This window comes from Gobius niger (genome assembly GCF_951799975.1).
Source record: "Gobius niger genome assembly, chromosome: 1".
Classification (NCBI taxonomy): Eukaryota; Metazoa; Chordata; class Actinopteri; order Gobiiformes; family Gobiidae; genus Gobius; species Gobius niger.
In genome coordinates, this window is record NC_136852.1 from 48,780,503 (window position 1) to 48,799,078 (window position 18,576).

At 39.1% G+C, this 18,576-nt stretch overlaps 1 protein-coding gene across 1 annotated transcript; it reads left to right on the forward strand.

Moving 5' to 3' along the window:
• The first annotated feature begins 6,813 nt into the window (after window positions 1–6,813).
• On the forward strand, window positions 6,814–17,469 carry ncaph (non-SMC condensin I complex, subunit H). The gene is made up of 18 exons (XM_079565816.1): window positions 6,814–6,919; window positions 7,347–7,569; window positions 7,939–8,029; window positions 8,149–8,241; window positions 8,605–8,722; window positions 9,502–9,650; window positions 10,915–11,104; window positions 11,223–11,305; window positions 11,772–11,965; window positions 12,145–12,290; window positions 12,908–13,014; window positions 13,683–13,802; window positions 13,903–14,010; window positions 14,150–14,290; window positions 15,582–15,692; window positions 15,806–15,882; window positions 16,673–16,748; window positions 17,208–17,469. Exons 2-18 carry the CDS (start codon window positions 7,352–7,354, stop codon window positions 17,265–17,267), a joined length of 2,082 nt encoding a protein of 693 aa, XP_079421942.1. The 5' UTR covers window positions 6,814–6,919; window positions 7,347–7,351; the 3' UTR covers window positions 17,268–17,469.
• Window positions 17,470–18,576: the final 1,107 nt, after the last annotated feature.

An 18,576-nucleotide genomic window follows, 5' to 3' on the forward strand; every position in this document is an offset into this window, starting at 1 on the left:
TTTCAGTCATGTTCCTGGGTGAATCACCACATTTGCCTGAAAATAGTCACTGCCAGGTCTCAGGAGGATTCAATAATTGCCTCTCCCTGGACTCATCTCACATTCCTCTCCTCACTCCATGTGTTTCCATGGATTTGGCCTCTGCAGGTTACGCCAACACCATGCAATTCAATGTCACACAAGACTATTGACCGTCTATCAGTGTTTATATTCTGGCTGTGGAAAACAGAATTGTCCCTCAAAAGGTCGTGACTTGGAAGCTGATCGCATCACCAGTTACAGTAAAGACTCTCAATTTACAACACTTCTTCTCCTCCTCCACGGGGCACTCATTTTATATCCATCTCATCCAGTCACAAAAACAATTGTGCACCAATGAACGCAAACACTGGAGGCAAGGCAGGTGAAGAGTCTGGCTCCAGGACTCTAAGTGAGAACGCAGTATAGAAAGCATCATAAGTTTCAACCTTATCTCATCCAGTTGGTGGGTAAGAGCAAAGCCCAAATGTTGCTCTATTTTACACTGATGGAAGCACTGTGAACTGATCGACCTTTTTTAGTGTTTTACTTTAATCTCTAAATCCCCTCTGTTGTCTTCCTCCAGGCCTCCGCTATGGCTGTTTTAGCCTCAGCATTACTCACTGTCCCTCCTCAAAGCATGTCCGAACCATCTCACTCTGGTCTTTATCCCAAACTGCTGATATATTCAAATTTGATAATGTTTTAAATTTGCTTTTAAATAACTGAAGCCATGAGATACAGTGAGAATCATTATACAGTTAAGAAAAATTGCTTCTGCAGCTTCTCTAAAGGACATTGTAACGATAAGGATAAGCTTTATTGTCCCTTAGGGAAATTTGTCTTGGACTTGCCATGCTGTGGTTCATGCAATAACAATATATGACAGTGCATTAACATTCATGCAAAAGGGCAACAATCAGCTCATTCGGCATAATTTCAACAGTGGAATATGGCTGTGCAACAGTACAACAGAGTGTGTTACACATTAAGGCCACAAAGTTGCCCAAAGTTTCATCAAGGCAATGATCATAAAACAACCCGAACACAAAGTGCTGTCTGCACTTGTTAAGTAGAGCAACCGCTTGTGTCTCAGTGTGTCTTGAAAACGTTTCTTATTTAAAGCCAAGGTCACCTTGTGAGAAGCCAGCACGATTTCAGCCTCTATTTTAATTTTTTACAAGGATTTTAAAAAAACATTCAAAGACAGACCATGAGAGATTTTTATTTTTTCAAAACTATTATTGTCCGTTCACTGTTGGACCAAATCAGCAAAAAGGAAAAGTTACTTAACCCTTAATCACACCTTTAAAAAAGTTACGTCAACGTCACTTCGACACTAAAATGTGCTTGAAACTTTAGAGCACTGTAGAAAACTGAAGGATTTTATTTTGAAGGATTTTATTTTGAAGGTCCTCTTTTCATACATATAAAATATAATAACCTTTATGCATTTTTAACCCTTTAATTGCCAACTTTCTGACCCAAAGTTACTATAGTGCATGTTCAAAAAAGACAGAAAATGAAATATCTTAAAACGTTTCAATGCAAAATGGTAAATTTCTGGTCTGGCTGATGTGGCCTGATGTTTGTGTAAGATGACCTGAAGTCAAAATGAAAAAATTTGGAGTAACTTTAGAGAGGTATAAAAAAGGTATAAAAGGTATAAAAAACTGAAGAATTGATATTTAGTAAAGTTTTTTTTTTTCATTTTGAAGGTCTCTTTACATGCATATAAAAATATTATAACTTTTTAAACAATGTTAACCCTTTAATTGCCAACTCTCTGTCGCAAATTTACTGTAGTCCATGTTCCAAAACCACAAAGAGTCAAATATTTTTAAGGCGAAAGGCGAAATTGGTCTCACAGCAGCCAGACCATCAGCCTCCTCAACCTTGCCATCGCTTGCTCTTCACCACCAGAGGCTCCACAGGAAAATACACTGCCAAAACAAACGTTGTCACCTGGATTCCGATTTCTTCTTCTTCCCTGATGGCACGGGCCACAACGAATGTGTGGTGTAATCAAAGCTAAAGATGAAGCAAACAAATTAGAGTGTGCTTTTTTTGTGGTGACTTTTTTTTTTTTACCTTAATGTTATTTACAATTAATGTCATTCAAAACAACTCAAGCGTCGATGTTATATGGTAACTCCATATCAGCCCTTCTCTTCGTGATCTCTGTATTGCTCGTATTGCTCGTATCTCAATAGCAATCGCCGGTACACGCACCACAGTAAATCAAAATGTAACGCTAACTTGTCAAGTGGCAGCTAATCTGTAAACACAAGGGCAATTAACATTCGTGGAAAGCTGTATTAATATTGTCAGAAGTGCCATTATGGGCCACTTAACAACATGACGGATGTGATTTTAATGGCTACATGAAATATCACGGGAATAAGTGATGGGTCACTGCGCTTGAAAGTGCATTAGTGATTGGTTTTGGCATCATTATATCTGCAATGGTTGTCACTTGAGATCCATTTAAGCACACAATGTGACGAATGCTTGTAAACGTTATGAACTCATCCCTGCACTGTAAATTCCAACTAAGGTCGCAACATGAAATAAAGTGTTATAATTACTAGGAGACCTGAAATTTTCAGCATTTACCCTCTATTTCATGTAAGAAGTACATTTTCAAGAGAAAATTATGATTAATTGCTTTTCCATTTTACAGCAACATGTTTCTGTTCCAATAACAGGGTTTTGCCAGTACTGACTAACTTTACATGATGCCAGTAATGATTAGTTGTTGTCCTGTTGTGCTCATGCTCAATCTAAAGTATCCATTATCAGATTCTGTTCCATTTACTAGGATTTGCCAGTTTTTTATAATATTGGCTTAACATTGGCTTGACTTGCTTTTCTCTTTATCCAGTACATGATTTTAGTAACTCTCACTATCCTCCCCAGTATCCTCTACTGCCCCCCTGTAACGGGAACTTGACTGTCTAGTAATCGTAACGGGCAAAACTAAGCTGTAACCTGTGCTGCCCGTGATTGGTTCAGGTCATATGTCACATGTACAGAATGAGCCAATCAGGTTGCTCTGAACTGTTTTGAAATCAAAAGAGAAGTGTTGACCAGCCTCAGTGTATCATCAGCAGAAACAGCAGAAAACAGGACCTTTCCTGTTTTATTTCTCATTAATCGACATAAGGTGAGTGTGTCTTTGGATATATTTGTGTTTGCTCTGAGAGTTTGATGTATTGTTACTATTTTCAATAATTTTTTTTAGATTTGAAAAACCTCTACCTTACAACACATTTATTATTTAATTTGGTGACTGCACAGTGGCCTGTCTAATACTAGTGATACAAATTTAAGTAGTAAAGCTCCAGACCTGTCATTTAAAGACAGAAAATAGATACTTATGGGTAATTTACTGAGGGTTCTCGTGCAAAAGTGCAGCAGCAGCACAGTCATGTTTGTATATTTTACTCATGGACCATCTACATATTAGCTTTGGCTCTATTACTGTAATACTCATTATTTCAAATGTTAAATCAGGTGCAGCCTGTCCACAATATCTAATACTGCTGGTTTTGATTAAAGTTTTTCTTTTATTTCCAGACAGTGACAGCTGTGAAGATTTAGAGACTAACTCTACATCAAGGCTGAAGGTAAGACTGCACTGATCAGTGTTTTAAACAGCATGTCATTTAGTAAAATAATCTTTGAAATGGTTTGTGTGTCCAGTGTCAGACTGAGGAGTCCAGCTGTGGGAAGACCTGATGAGACGGAGCTGAACACACTGAGGTGAGACACTCAAATGACTTTAGTATTAGTACACAAGTGTTTAGACTTCAAATATAATATAAATGTATAAATATCAATCCTGATTTTTTTATATGATAGTTTATCCTTTTTGTCATAAAACTCTGAGGAAGTCCATAGTCTTTTTTACCTGTTTTTACTGAGCTTACTGATTGAAATTCTTTGTTTTACAGAAGTCTGAACTGCTGTGAAAACTCTGAGACCATCTCAGAATCCAGGCAACAGGTAAGACGGCATTCATCGTTTTATTCTGATAAAGTGGCCTGAAGTTGGATGTGAAATAACATTTGTGAATGGTTTGTGTGTCCAGTGTCAGACTGAAGAGCAGCTGTTGAAGGATCTGCTGAGGCTGGAGCTGAACACACTGAGGTGAGACAGAGTCAGAGCTGAGATGTTTGGATGAGACAAAGCAACATTTTACCTGTAGGTTTTGGTCTTTCCATAGGGACTTACAACTAAAGTATTTTTGTTGTTTTTATGTCTTACAGAAATCTGACCACACTGATGGAGACTTGACGGTGATTTACAAAGATGCCCTTCCTCCTGCTGTGAGTCTGCAGAACCTGCTGCATGTACAGAGTCTGTGGAACCTTCTGAGACACTTCAGCTCCTCGTCTTCATCGGCTCAGTACAGACTAATCTACCTGTTTGGACTGATGTGAACTATAACTGCAGAAATAGAGATGTTCTATCATTAACTGCACCTAAAAATGTAAGTGTTTTACACTGTGTTAATGTTAAATAAATTGACTTTATAACTACACTTTGTTTTGCTTTATTACAACATTTATATCTTGTACTAAATTTGTAAAACTTCATTAATGGGAATAACCAATAAACCATAAAGGGAACAGGAATATTCCAGTAACCATTACTAAGAATAGTAGTACAGGTTAAGGCCATATTTAAGTCACAAAATTAATCAGTACTTGGAATTCCCAGTTGCCAGTACTAACATGTCTAGTAATCAGAACTTGTATCATTAGTAATGAATACTGTGAAAGCCGTCTTAATCATACTAGCGTTACTAGTAATCATGGCTTAACATTGGGAGTAATAGTTATGCATCGGGTTTACAACTTATTCCAATTAAGTGCAATGAGTTGGAATTTACAGTGTGTGAATAATTGGAATAGAAATGAGTCAGGACAGTTTGGACCACAACTAACTGAGTGAATTTCTCCATTGTGAGATCAAGCAAGTCAAATCTTATCTTAAAATGTCCTTTTGTTGTAGGGTTAACTATCTGTGACACTGTTCCCATCAATTCCCATCAGGACCCAATGTCATCTATACACACACCCATAAAGCTACTCCAAACATACCTTTTCAATTCTGCTTTTACTGCCTGACTCAATATGGCCTAATTGATCAAAAATGTCAGTATCCTTTTAAACCTGTGCATAGTCCAGACACTCTCAGGTTTACGGCTCTCCCTGTCCTTGTCCTGACAGCGGTGTTCGCGACTCCTCGCTCGTAGTCGATCTAATTTCATTAAAAGCACTGAAGCGGACACAGGGCATAGATAGATCTGCAGTAAGTTGGACCTCAGCCCACAGGAGGAAGCAACAATGAAATGTGCTCACGTCAATGACTTGTCCTCAAGCCACTAGACACTTTCAGATAACGGTAAAGAAAAGAATGGATCATATTATTCACAATCATTTGATTTTTCTTTTCTTTTTTTCGGCATATTAGCTGAGAGGCACAACTTTGGCTAAAATGATCCAAGCTTGCAGGACTGTTTTTGTGCCACAAATTAAACATTAAAACAGGCTTATTGTAACTCATGTTGCTGTACTGTTATGGTGTTTCCATCATTATAACAGAAAGGGAAAATTTCAAAAGATCTGAACCTTATCCTCTGCAAAACACTCAAGATTTGGATTGAAGAAAGGGGAGTTTGGTAAGTAGTTAGTAGATAGTAGTTTGGATGGGAAAAATTGTCTAGCTGAAGAAGAAAAAAATCACTTGGAACATCTTCTTAAAAATGTCCATTGAAATCAATTCAAAAGGCTGTCATTGGAGGGATTTTAGCCTTTTCTGACTTCAAAACATTACATGCAACAGGGTCAAAAACTGTATCTTTTGCACTGACGAAAGATGAGAAATGAAAAGGCTTGTCTTCTCTTGTATAGACCACTCATAAGTCTTAATATTCTAAAACAACAATTTTACTCTTTTCTTGCGGACAGGTGAATATTGTATTTGATTATGCACAAATCACTTCCCCATTTGATTTTATTTAGGTATGAATTTGCATTATGCACATTCCATTTTCAGATTGATGGTAGGTCATAAATCTCTGGGAACTGCTTTGGAAGCCATTAAAGGCTTCAGTACACTGTCTCGTATGCATCAGGAATCAAAGCCCCAGATCAAGACTGGAAAAAGGCAATACGAATATTAGGTGTATTTTTAGACACAAGCTTTTTAAATAAGAATCTATGCAATTTGACAAAATAATTGATTATGGTAGTTTAATTTATAGTTCTGGACTTAAGTGTGAAAGTGGTGCAGCCAACTGGCTCTGGGCTCAGCCTGGATTAGTGAAATAAAATATATTACATTTCCATGAGCGGAGCGATAAAGTAAAGGCAAATCTACCAAGCCAAATACTGCCATCTAGTGTTGGGGTATTGTATATTTCCTGTAGCATATGAGTGCAGAAGAGTGGCGGCGACAGGCGCGCATTTTATTGTAACATTTTGGCTTGTCTTACCTTACCTTACCTTGCTCATCAGAAACTACTGAAGAGGGATGAGGAACAAGTTCCCAAATTACAGCACAACAAGTAGCAACATTAATAAATAGAGACTGGGTGAAAAATGGAACAAATTGTGCAACAAAGAAGGTTGGCTACAATGAAATGTTTATTTGTTGGATCCTTCTTATTTGTATGCATCATATGCATAGATATATGTAGCCTATGTATTTGTATGGCTTTTATACCTACAGGACGTCGTGACGTAATCACTGTTACGTAAACCGTTCGGCGCAAAATTTCAAACACTGAACCGGAAGAAACAGCTTCGGCTTGAGTGGCGTGCGCTGGAGTTTATTCATGAAAAGCTGTAAATACCGCAAGATCAGCTACACAGTTTCAATACACAGTCAGGTTTGTTCAAATATTTACGCATATACATGGCAATGATCTAACGTGATATATTTTACCACACTATTGAGGAATTGAAAAGGCTTTTGTCGCTAATGCTAATACTGCTAGCATTGTTTGGCTATCTTCAAAACAAAGGCTGTTTCGATATTTTATTGTATTATAGCTCTGTAAGAGATGTTTAATAATTTAAGTACGCCTTTCCCTCACGCGCAAATCTTGTATGTTTACGTTTCATCAACATTAGGCCTACAAGAATGCGCTTTGTTTATGGAAAGAAAGGTGTAGTCCTTGTGATTATGGCCAATTACCAAGGCAACCCTGCTGTAATCTGTGACAGACCTCAACATTTCTGTTGCTTGAATCCTGTTGAATACTGAAGAGCAGCTTCTACGTTTAAAGTGCTTCATCATTGCATCTCTGTCTGTAGCCGAGATGAGTGCAACCTCTACGCCTGTATCTCGGGTGCGTCAGGAATGGACATCAAATTCTTTCAAAAACAAGGGTTTGTCCCCGGTCACCGCCAGTACCCCGCTGCTAGCTGCATTTCCAGGGAATGACGATGAGAAAGAAAGACGTCAGCGGAGAAGGTCCAGGGTCATTGACCTCCAAACCGCTCCAGAGACATCCTTCAATGAATCTGGTACTCACAGGTGAGACAAGCAAATAACACTAGATAGTCTATTGGAGGAGCCTAGTAGACACTTGGGGATTGTGGTTTCTATTTTATACAGGATTGTCTTTTTGACTGACTCTGGCCCATGTAGCTCTGTCATGTTTAGAAATATTGTTAATAACTAGGGATAATATGCTGCAATAAATGCTCTCGAAGATGGCTGGGAAATATCATAAATTGCCAATTACTACAACACCTACCACAGCAATTAATAAGCAAAAAGGACTTTATTATTTGTCTTTAGGCAATAGTGAAGTGTGACTTTTTTTCCAACCACCCACATCTGCCTCAGACTGTGTTTATGTGCGTGTATAGAGCGTTTGAGGCTAATCTCTTGTTTGTGCAGTGCTGCGGGGACTCCTGCGGCTGTGCCTAAGCTGTCCAATGCACAGATCTCTGAGCATTACTCCACCTGCATCAAGCTCTCCACTGAGAATGTGAGTCTCTCCTTTCTGAGCATTTCATGATGTGTTGTTTGAAGTGGCATTTTTCACGTTTACTTCCCAAAATTGTTTTCTGAGTCGAATAAAACCTTGAGGTCTTATTTCTCCGGTAGAAAATCACCACCAAAAATGCCTTTGGCCTCCATCTGATCGATTACATGGCTGATATACTCAAGCAGAAAGACTCTGAACTCACAAACTTCAAGGTAGGATGATTTTATTGTTTTTCAACGTTGGATAGTCTGACCATCACATTAGATGACTTTCTTTCAAGGAATGAATTGAGATTAAATCATTTCGGCTTCAAATCCCACATCGGCTTGTGCTGTTTGTGCCGACTTTCTTGACAAAATACGTGCACAGCATTTGGGAAGGAGTGTGGCTGCCTTTGCTTCAGTGCATTTGATTTAAGTGGATTAAAATGCAGTATCAGGATTAAGCAGATCCAATTTGATTTTGTTTGTGTAATGTGATTTACAGAATGGTGTGCCAACAATGACATAAAACAAACTCTGCTTCTGTTGCCTTTACCTTAAATTAATTAATTTCATTCATGTTTTTCCCTCAAGGTGGCGGCAGGAACTCTGGATGCAAGCACAAAGATCTATGCTGTCAGAGTGGATGCTGTTCATGCAGATGCCTACAGGGTGCTGGGGGGTCTGGGAGCAGAGACTAAACCAGGAGAGGGTAAGCTCTTGGCTACTTTCCTATTTCATATTTGTATACCATCCACAGAGCACAAGCAAAGTATGTTAATTGGGCCTGTTCTAAACTTTGAGAAATGAAGAGCTTTGCATCAGAAAAGGCACCCAAATTAAATGCTCAGTCTGTATCTGAGGCTTTTTTACTGGATTTACAAGTTGTTGTTTTTTTCCTCTAACAAACTCCTGGAATTACATGGGCGAGACATAATAGAAGAAGCCCTTGGTACATAATGGCAAACCACGCTTCTGTCACAACTTTGTCTGTGTAGTGACAATGGACACAAAACTAAACTGTGCAAAGACTAGAATTTATAGAAATTAGAGTTTGTAGAAAAGGCTGTTTTAACTCCTTAACCAAGCACAATTTCTCCAGTTTGGCATTAGAGTGATGAATACGCAACAAAAAAGTGGGGAAAAAGCAACAAAAAAAATGTTTAAAAAAGACGAGAACGCAACAAAAACACTTCCAATATTTGGCAAAAGAGTGATGAAAAAAGCGTTTAAAAATCCACAAGAGCGACAGCAAACTGACAAAAATGCAATGAAAAAGTAACAAGAACATGACAAACAAAGCTACATCAACACAACAAAAGTGCTTTAAAAATGCACCAAAAAGTCACAATAGGTTTTGTAGGTCTTAGCTTTCAAATGAGGCGTTGCACTGGCTCCAGTCGTGAAGCTTTTAGATTTGGGTAAAACTGAGCAGGAGAAAAGAGGTTAAAAGATTAATACTTATTATCATTTTTTCTGTGTCTGTTACAGGCCCGGGGAAAGCGGAGGAGGGAGAAGACGACGACGCGGCTGATCTCGAACCGACCGTCAAACAAGTGAAAAAGAAACGACCACCGAAGAAAACTGTAGAGCAGAACTTGAGCAACATCAACGCCCCAGAGTCCGAGAGGAGATGTGAGGTATGTAAATCCCCCCCTTATCAGCACAAATGTTTTTTTATTTTTTTTAAAGAATAATTGCCATTTTCAATTTTCAGCATTCGTTTTCCCTGAGAACTAATGTTTGGTGGTTATTTCAAGGCACAGATCACTGAATATTAATGCAATCATACATAACTCTTTTTATTCATCATACTAATTATTACAGCACGCTTGGATGCCAATGATTGTCACACAAAGAATGCATTAATTATAAGTTCTAAGGGTTTTTCAACAACTGTTATTCTAAATTTGTAATATGGATACATGTGACGGTACAGAGTTTCCTGCGGTGTCCCGAGCTGTTATTTATCAACTTTTGAGGCATTTGTCAGTTTTCCTTTCTGCTTTTAGCAACGTGTAAACAGGCAGCAACCTCCCTTTCGGTATAGCTGCATTTTTGGCCTTTTTCTGCGAACTGCATTTGTGGCTTATGTGCTCCACATTGTTTTACTGGATACTTTTGTACGTCTTTGTCGTGTTTTTGTGGAGATCGGCAGATTTTTTTTACTGCAAAGAGTCCATAATGGTCTTGAAGAAAGCAGCTTTTTATAAAGTAAACCGCTTATCAGCTAAACCCTTTGAAGACCAACAAACTTCTTCTTCTAAGACTCTGAAGAAGCACCAAGAGCCCCCACACCTGCAGCACAGTGAAGGTGTCACAAGAAACAAAAAAGGGACAAACGAGGAGGTATCCGGGCGAGACTCGCAGCTAAGCCACACATGCCTTTTATTGTTCTGGCTACTGAACGTTCACTGGAGAATAAAACAGATTAACTGCTAAGCTCCCTCTGGTGAAAGATTGTTGTGGAGTGGAGCGAGCTGTGCAGGAGGAAGAGGGACTCTGGAACAGGGACAAACTCGGGAGGCTCTGCACTGTTTCAGAGGATCAGAGGAGACTGAAGGCAGCCAGCCAGGTTTCCTCTGCGTGCTACTGTTTCCCTTACCTCCAAAAACATGCTGGTCAGGTTGACCCACAGTGGTGGCGCGGCTCAGGACTAACACCTGGACACTATTTCGTTGTACGCTTGTACGATGACAAACAAAGCACTTACTTACTTTTATTTCTTGTTGAGACCAAGAAACAACATGTAGTTTTTTCTTGGTTTCAGCAGCGATCATTGTTAATTTGCTGTAATTTTTGCTTAGTTTTTCCTTTTTTTTTCTATTTAAATGTAAACCCGCTGTCTCCCTTTGTCGTGCTCACAGTCGACTTCTGCTACAATGCCGTCTTCTTGTTGCCCAGGTGGACCCGATGTTTCAGAAGATGGCGTCGTCCTTCGATGAGAGCAGCACGGCTGGAGTGTTCCTGTCCGTTTTGTTCAGCGAGAGCAGCCGCTGCGAGCTCCTGTTTCCTTCACACATGATTCTGCTCCAGTCTAAACCCTCGTACTCGCCTCCGCCCCCTCAGTCAGCGCCCGCTTCTCCATTCATGGGTAAAAATACATCAGAAGTTTCCTTTTTCAAATGGCTGTGAACATCTTTTTTTTTTTTTGTATTTCACCTGTCAATTTCTTCTTATTGAACATGGTGTATTTGTTCTGCTCACGACAGCGGGACTCCAGCGCTCACAGGAGAAAAGCGCCATTTGTCCCTCACTCCAGGATTTCTCTTTCACAAGCTGGAACCCTGAGCAGGTAAAGAATTTATAGAGACCTTTACAACTTCGACGGTAACTGAAGTTTACTCCAATGGAACTAATAGTGTGGAAGTCAGACAATAATATATGGCAATACTTTTGTGGAGACTTTAATTTGTATTTTCTGGTCATAATTTTTTATCGTAATTATTTGCTGAAAAATATCATGGTCATATTAATGCACATAGTGAAACCTTGGTTGTTACAGCTCATTTAGTCATTTTTTATTATTAAATGCTGATGTTGAATGTCTCCTCACATTGAATCTAAATGTTAATATGCAACTTGATTGTGCTCGATTGAATGTGACTTTAATACAATCCAAAGTTCTACATAATAGACTTTTTAGCTCGATCAGTCTTAAAAATAAAACGAGTAAAACCCATTAGTGGAATGAAAAGAGACAAAAACAATCATAAAATAAAAGCAATAAAAGAAATGTTATGACCATTATGTCATTGCAGACCATGAATCAGCTGCTGGAGAAGATGAAACAAGGGGAGCATGTTTTCGACGTGAACGCTGAACCCGAACCGGAGCCCGAGGAGGACGACTGTCCCGACTTCGACGCAGACTTTGAGGAGGGGCAGGGCGACTACGACGACGGGCTGAAGGAGTACAAGGACGGCTGTGAGGCGGCTGGGTCCGGGAGAGGGAGGTAAGTTCACAACTGGTCATATTAGCTCATTAGAGACAAATCAGTAAATTGTGGAAATACTAATGATCAATCGCAAAAAGCCAAATATTATTTCACTGATTATTTATATTACAAGACTTGAAGAGCCCATTGAGCTGATAAAACTATTTGTTTTCTTTGTTGTTTTGGTGCTGTTCTAGGGACGTCATTCCCATCGGAGAGGGAGACATCGCCACCATGTGTCTGCAGCTGTCCTCTCAGCCCCGAGACTACTCCTACTTCAGTCCCAGGACCATGGCTGCATGGGCGGGACCTGGGTACTGGCAGTTCAAGCCCAAACATAAGTGTAAGTCTCTTCTACGCTGCATGTAGTTTATTAACTCAACTGCTGCTTCCGCTGACAGAATGAATAGAGAAAGTGAGTAGTGTTCTTTCCACTACAGTCTTTGTATCTAGGGCTGCTGGATTTCCAAATGATTGTAATCGCAATACCCACAAAGTAATACAAAATCACTGAGGCCACACATAATAAAACAAGACTCTTAAATCGGGTTTTACAAATTGTTAATGAAGCCTCAGGCCGCGCTGCTACGGCCATTTTGAAATGAAAAAGATATCGCTTTATTAAATGTTCTTCTGTTCGTGTTTCTTTCCACAAGCTGTGATGACTCTAAACGATGCACTTTCATTTTAATATAGACTTTTTGCTGTACAATTTATTGATACCAAGAGAGAAAATTTCTCATACTGATAAAAACGCTACCAAGAGTGAGAAATGTGCTTGCGGTTTGTGTTTAAATGTACTGGGATGTACTATGTTGAAATGACAAATATCACAATATTCAAAACCGTTATCAAGTATACTTATTTACCTTAACACACAAACTAGCTTTGCAATTTTAATAATCACAACTAACTTATTTCCCAGCTGAATCATGTTTTATGTGCTTGTGTTTCCTCTAGTGGATCATATGCCTGATAAGGAGAAACCCAAAAGGAAACCCAAAAAAGCCTTTGAGATAGATTTCAACGACGACGTCAACTTTGATACATATTTCCGCACAACGAGGGTAAGTCGACGCAGCGTTTAAATCGACCTCAGCTTCAGACTTGCTTAATGGGGAACCTTTTCAGTTCAAGATCTATCTGTCGTCTGCATAGGCCACGTTTGAGTGCTTTGAGTGTCAACTACCAAAAACTTTTATATGAGCTCTCTACATCTATACATATAATCACTGCAATTCTTCTGTGCATCCTTTTTCGTAGTGCTCCTTTAAAACTACTTAAGAGGCATTAGCATTTGAGAAAAGACATGCATTTCAGAACATGTTTAAGAGGCCAGAACTCCAGGGTCTGCAAGCGTGCACATAATAAATTCCTAAAGGACTGCTGTTCTTGCGATTTGCTAATTGCTAACCTTTAAAATTTCAATGTGGATGCTTTTAATTAGGCAGCCCTATTAATCAGTTTGAATGGTTGCAATTGACAAACCCTAAAGGCTGGAGATATTTAGGTGATAGATTTTTCCCTCCAGTGGCCTAAATATCCTCACTTCCCTGTTGATCCTTGTATAAATGACTAGCCCTGCAGTTTTGACTTCTTACAATATGACATTTTTGGATTCGGCACAACAAATTGTCCTAAATCAGCTCACAAAACCAACATAGATAGTAAATCTAAAAATGGCAGTCGGACGCGTTTCCTAAATGTCCTACAATTGTATTTTGTCTCTTCTCAGGCCGCCACCACAATCAGCAAATCGACGCTCACTTCCTGCACAAAGAAAACCACTCTGCCGGCAGACTTCCAGTTCCCCCCCGAGACGCTGTCCCAGCTCAGCCTCAAACCCTCCAGCTCCGTGAGTTTGCATTTATATCCACTCGCCTGAGACTGATTTATCGTATGAATAATGATTCATTGTTAAATTGTGTGCAATCATATTGTCCGATTCTTTTTAGCTGCATCAAGAGTCACACAAGAGGTTGTCAGGTGAACTCGGGGAAGGTATCGGGGACTACGACTACAACAACGCCAACGACACGGTCAACTTCTGTCCTGGGCTCCCGGTTCGTGTTTAATCATTTTAGTTTTTGCATTTTTGCTCTTTGTTATAGGTAAGGCCACTATGTGGACCTATAACTCTACAACAAGCCCCACTGAATTTTACAACGAAATTATTTCACGTCATAAAAATGTTGATTTCAGGGAGGAGACAGCGATGATGATGCAGAAGGGTTTGCCTCAGACGACACACAGCCCTCGGGGGACAGTTTGCCGACTCCTTCACAAGACTTGGCCAATGTGACCACGTACGGGGAAGACGACCTGGTCCCTGAGCCGCACAGAGTCAGTATCAGGATGCTCTTGTAAATAGGGCTGGATGCCGATACAATACCTGAAATATACTCTTTTCGATACCTATCCAAAAAAAACAGGACAATAACGTGTGAAACATAATGCACATTTACATTATCTCTAATGTCTTAGAGAACACAAAAGGAAAACGAGAAATAATTAGAGCAAAAATATGAAACATTTTTGTAAAAAAAGAAAATAATAATAATTGGGGGGGTGGAAATCATATTTATTTGAGCTGAAACAATCAAGTCACTTGCTTTAATCCAACAGCATCAAAAGTATTATTATTATTATTTTATTTTATTTTTCGGTTCCTGCTTTCAATACTTTTTTTTTCAATACCTGTAGTACTTAATACCATACTGGTATTATTTAACAGTACCCAGCCCTACTTAAAAATATGCCTCAAACTAATACCTAGAGGTGTCTAGTATCAGTTACAGTTGCTTTAGTAACTTTTGCAGAAAATTATACTTCAAACAGTAGTTTTATGACACAGTACTTTAAGCTTCAGACAGATTAATATTATTTGGAAATGCTTTTACAGTGAGAAAAATTATGATGAAGCTGCATGTTTTAGTTCCTAGTCAGAATTCTCAAAGGTGTACAGACAGAGAACTGTCTGTATTGTAAACTTTTTGGTTTCTTTTCAAAAGACACTAGGTTGAAACAAACAAAAGCTGTTCAATTACCTTACGCGTTTCGACGGACAAGGGAACTACTTCCGTCTTCGTCAGAGGCGTCTCCCGACGTGCATGATGCGTCTCTTATTGGGATGTTGTTGTTCCCAGGTGTGGCCACACTGACATAAGCAATAAACCTGTCAGTGTGGCCACGCCTTCCGCCGAGTGCTGGTTAGTGGAGAAGTGCGTCCCATGTGTGCGCCAGGGTAAAGGCGCCCTCATCTCTGTTGATGGATCTTATTCCTCGCTTTCTGATCTCTATGGCCTCCCGGATCCAGCGCTTGTACTTGTGCTCTTATTTGTGTGTCTGTATTGTAAAACACTATCTGTATTTTGATGTCGGATTTCTTGACTACATAATGATAATACCATTACTCAGACCAAAAGGTAGTGCTCTGCAAATACTTCACTGCTCATCATTTGAATCATTTTCTCCTGCTTTCTGCTTTCACTACACCCACTTTTGATCTCCTGTAAACGAGAAAGATTTGTTCATTCCAATTTTTCATTATTCTTGACACACTCTGTCTTTTAATGTATTCAGTCTGAATACACGCAGTTGAAAAATCATAAGCTTGAAACTTCTGCGCTTTTAGGTGAACAAAATTGAAATAAACTACGCTAAAACGGCTAAGAAGATGGACATGAAGAGACTAAAGAACAGCATGTGGACCCTCCTGACAGACAGCCCGGAAAAATCCAAGGAGGTGAATTTTAAATCCTTCTTTATGTAATCGCCTTAAAGTGCAGCGAGCTTTATCAAGTGTGCATTAAACATGAAGCTTTTCCAATTCCAAACCTTCGTGTTCTTGCGCCGCAGGAGGTGGAGACTGTGGAGAAACCAGAGGTGTGCGGAGAGAAAGCGTTCACCCAGACCACAAAGTCCCTGCTTCAAAGGTAACAGTGGGTTTCCAATAGGCCTGACAAGATGGGGATAGGGCTGCCAATATTAAAGGGATTTTTCAGGATTTTTGACATAGGGCCTCATTTCCTAGTTATCCAGAGTGTTGTTGATTTCTGGAGATGTGTGTGTGCGTGTGCGTGTGCGTGTGTGTGTGTGTGTGTGTGTGTATATATATTTTTTCTTTTATTCATGCAGTCCTTGAAGAGTTTAGTGGTGCAAGGCTGCTGGTGCTTTAAGCCTCAATAGTTATGCCCCTTTTGTTGCATATTTTAAATATATTCCTCCACTGTGCATTGTAACCCATTTTGCCTCGATCTGGAGGATATCGCACTAGTATTGCATCAAAAAGTGACACTAACACTTCTTCGCCGTTATGACGTGTTAAACTCCACTTCTTGTCGAGCTTGCCAACAGTTGCTAATTAGTTTCCCACAGTGGTAATGCTAAGCAGTATTTTAAAATCTTGACAATAGTCTTTACTACGACACTAGAACTATATTTATTGCCAGAAATGTTGGCTGGTGTGACAAACTTTACAATCAAATCTTTACTTATGGCTTACAAAAATCTAAATGCTAATTGCTTTTGAGAAAGGCTTGTCACAATGGCCAGTGAGTAAATAAGTTTGTCATGCCCTGATTTTTTTGCTGTTTGAGAAATAAAAATCGTATCCAAACACAAAAACACTATACAAGTCCCTATTCATTTGTATTCTGTTTATGCTGCAACTGTAATAGCTTTTCAGTATCAAAATGAATCAGTTTCTCTTTTACCTTTGGCCAGATTACCCAACACGATGGCTCAGAACCTGTCTGTGCCGCTGGCATTTGTGGCTCTGCTTCATCTCGCGAACGAAAAGGTGAGCCTGCGACTAAATGCTTTCTCAATAACACTTCTCTGTACAGGCAAAGCATGCAAACTGCTGCGAGTTGGCCATGAGCGTTTGATTAGTCTCTTAATTTTTTAATTCAAATCTGCTGTCACTCACTGTCTCTCAATGTGATATGATTAATATTAAAGTGCAAAGTTTGAACATTGTATTGAATCTTAAACAGGCTTGACCTCACACTGCTTCACTATTCAGGCTAATGATGTCGGCTTTAAACGTTTGGAATTATTATGAATGTAGCAATAAGGACCATTTGTGAATAAAATGTTCTCAATTTAATCAGTTTCTCTATAACCTTTTAGGACAGAATGAATTATTTATAAAAGGAACTTATTAAAATGTGAATGTCATTTTGACTCATGAAATGGACAACAATCTCTCAGAATGTGCTGTATGTATTTCTCTGATCTCTGAAATGCATTTTCACAGAATCTGGAGCTGGTAAAAGTGGACGACATGTCGGACATCATCATCAGACAAGGCCGTTAAACTCACGACATGAGCTTGCTCCTTTTTATCCTATCCTTTCCATCCTCTCCCTGTATCATACGGACGTCTCTTTCCCTCATGGATCTTTTGTAGCTTATGTGACAAACAGTAGAGGTCAATTTTCCTTTATGCATTCTATTGTTTTAAAATATTACAACTATGAAGTGTAGATACATTTATACCCTGCACAAAATGTATATTGTCAGAAGAAATAAAAAGCTTTTTGTACAATGTTGTTTTTTTTACTTGCAATGCAAAACTTTGAGACAGGTAAACTTTAATAATATTTAAACTAGGATTAATTTGACAGAATTATGGGCATTTTCCTCAAATAACAACCACAAAGAGCAGTATTTTTAGCCCATTTTCTAAAGGCGCCCAGGCAAATTGTCATCCATAATGGATCTAATAGCTCCAATTATTTTTAGCTGCTTGTGATTCAGAGCGGCTGCAGCGGTGACCTGACGATGGGTAATGAAGGCTCACCTCAGCTCATTTCAAACTGTTGAAACCGGCCAGGGCAGGTGAGGCTGCGGGACATGTGTGACGTCAGTAAGCAGTAAGGAAGAAGAACTATTTAACACATTTTCTCAGATTGACCGTGTACACAACTATGTAAAGTTGTGTTATTTTACAGTTAACGTGTCATCTATTCTCCAATTATACATCGAGTGTAGTAATGGAGTATACGGATTATCCAATATGTATATGGATAAAGGTTAATAATTAGCTGATTTGAAAATGACATGGAATTTGCTTGATATATTATCCACATTTCAAGAATTTTGTTCTGATAGTACAAAGAGCAAAATAATAAGTCATAATAAAAACAAGATTGAGCCAGACACATGCCATATATAAAGGCCTCAGACAAGTCAAAAGGCGGAGGCTTAGACTTTCTGCCGGAGCATGTCCTTCTGAGTACAGAAGACAGGCCCCTGAAACGTCAGGTGGATTGGCAAATCGTGACGGTAATACCTGGATGACGTCAGTGCTGCGCTTTTTCTTTTTTGCTCGTTTGAAGAGGTGCCTTCACAATAAAAGCCCGCCAAATAATGCATTTATCCAAGATTAATAATTTACATGTCACCAGGTGAAACAGACGTAACACGGCAGCCACGGGCGTAAAGTGAGTGTAAAAGTGATACATTTATGGTTCAGAAGTCACATAAATTATGAGGAAAATATAATATATCTATGGGAAAAACATAAAAAATAATGTGGGGAAAAAGATACTAACATTTTTCTGGGGGGAAAGGTACATGAAACAGTACGAATACGCTTTCTAATGTTTTCTAGAAGAAGTAAA

Coding starts and splice junctions, on each gene's coding strand:
- ncaph (XM_079565816.1), top strand. CDS start 7,352: ATGAGTGCAACCTCTACGCCTGTATCTCGGGTGCGTCAGGAATGGACA. Junction 15,693..15,805: donor GCCCGGAAAAATCCAAGGAG/GTGAATTTTAAA, acceptor CTTGCGCCGCAG/GAGGTGGAGACTGTGGAGAA. Junction 15,883..16,672: donor ACAAAGTCCCTGCTTCAAAG/GTAACAGTGGGT, acceptor ACCTTTGGCCAG/ATTACCCAACACGATGGCTC.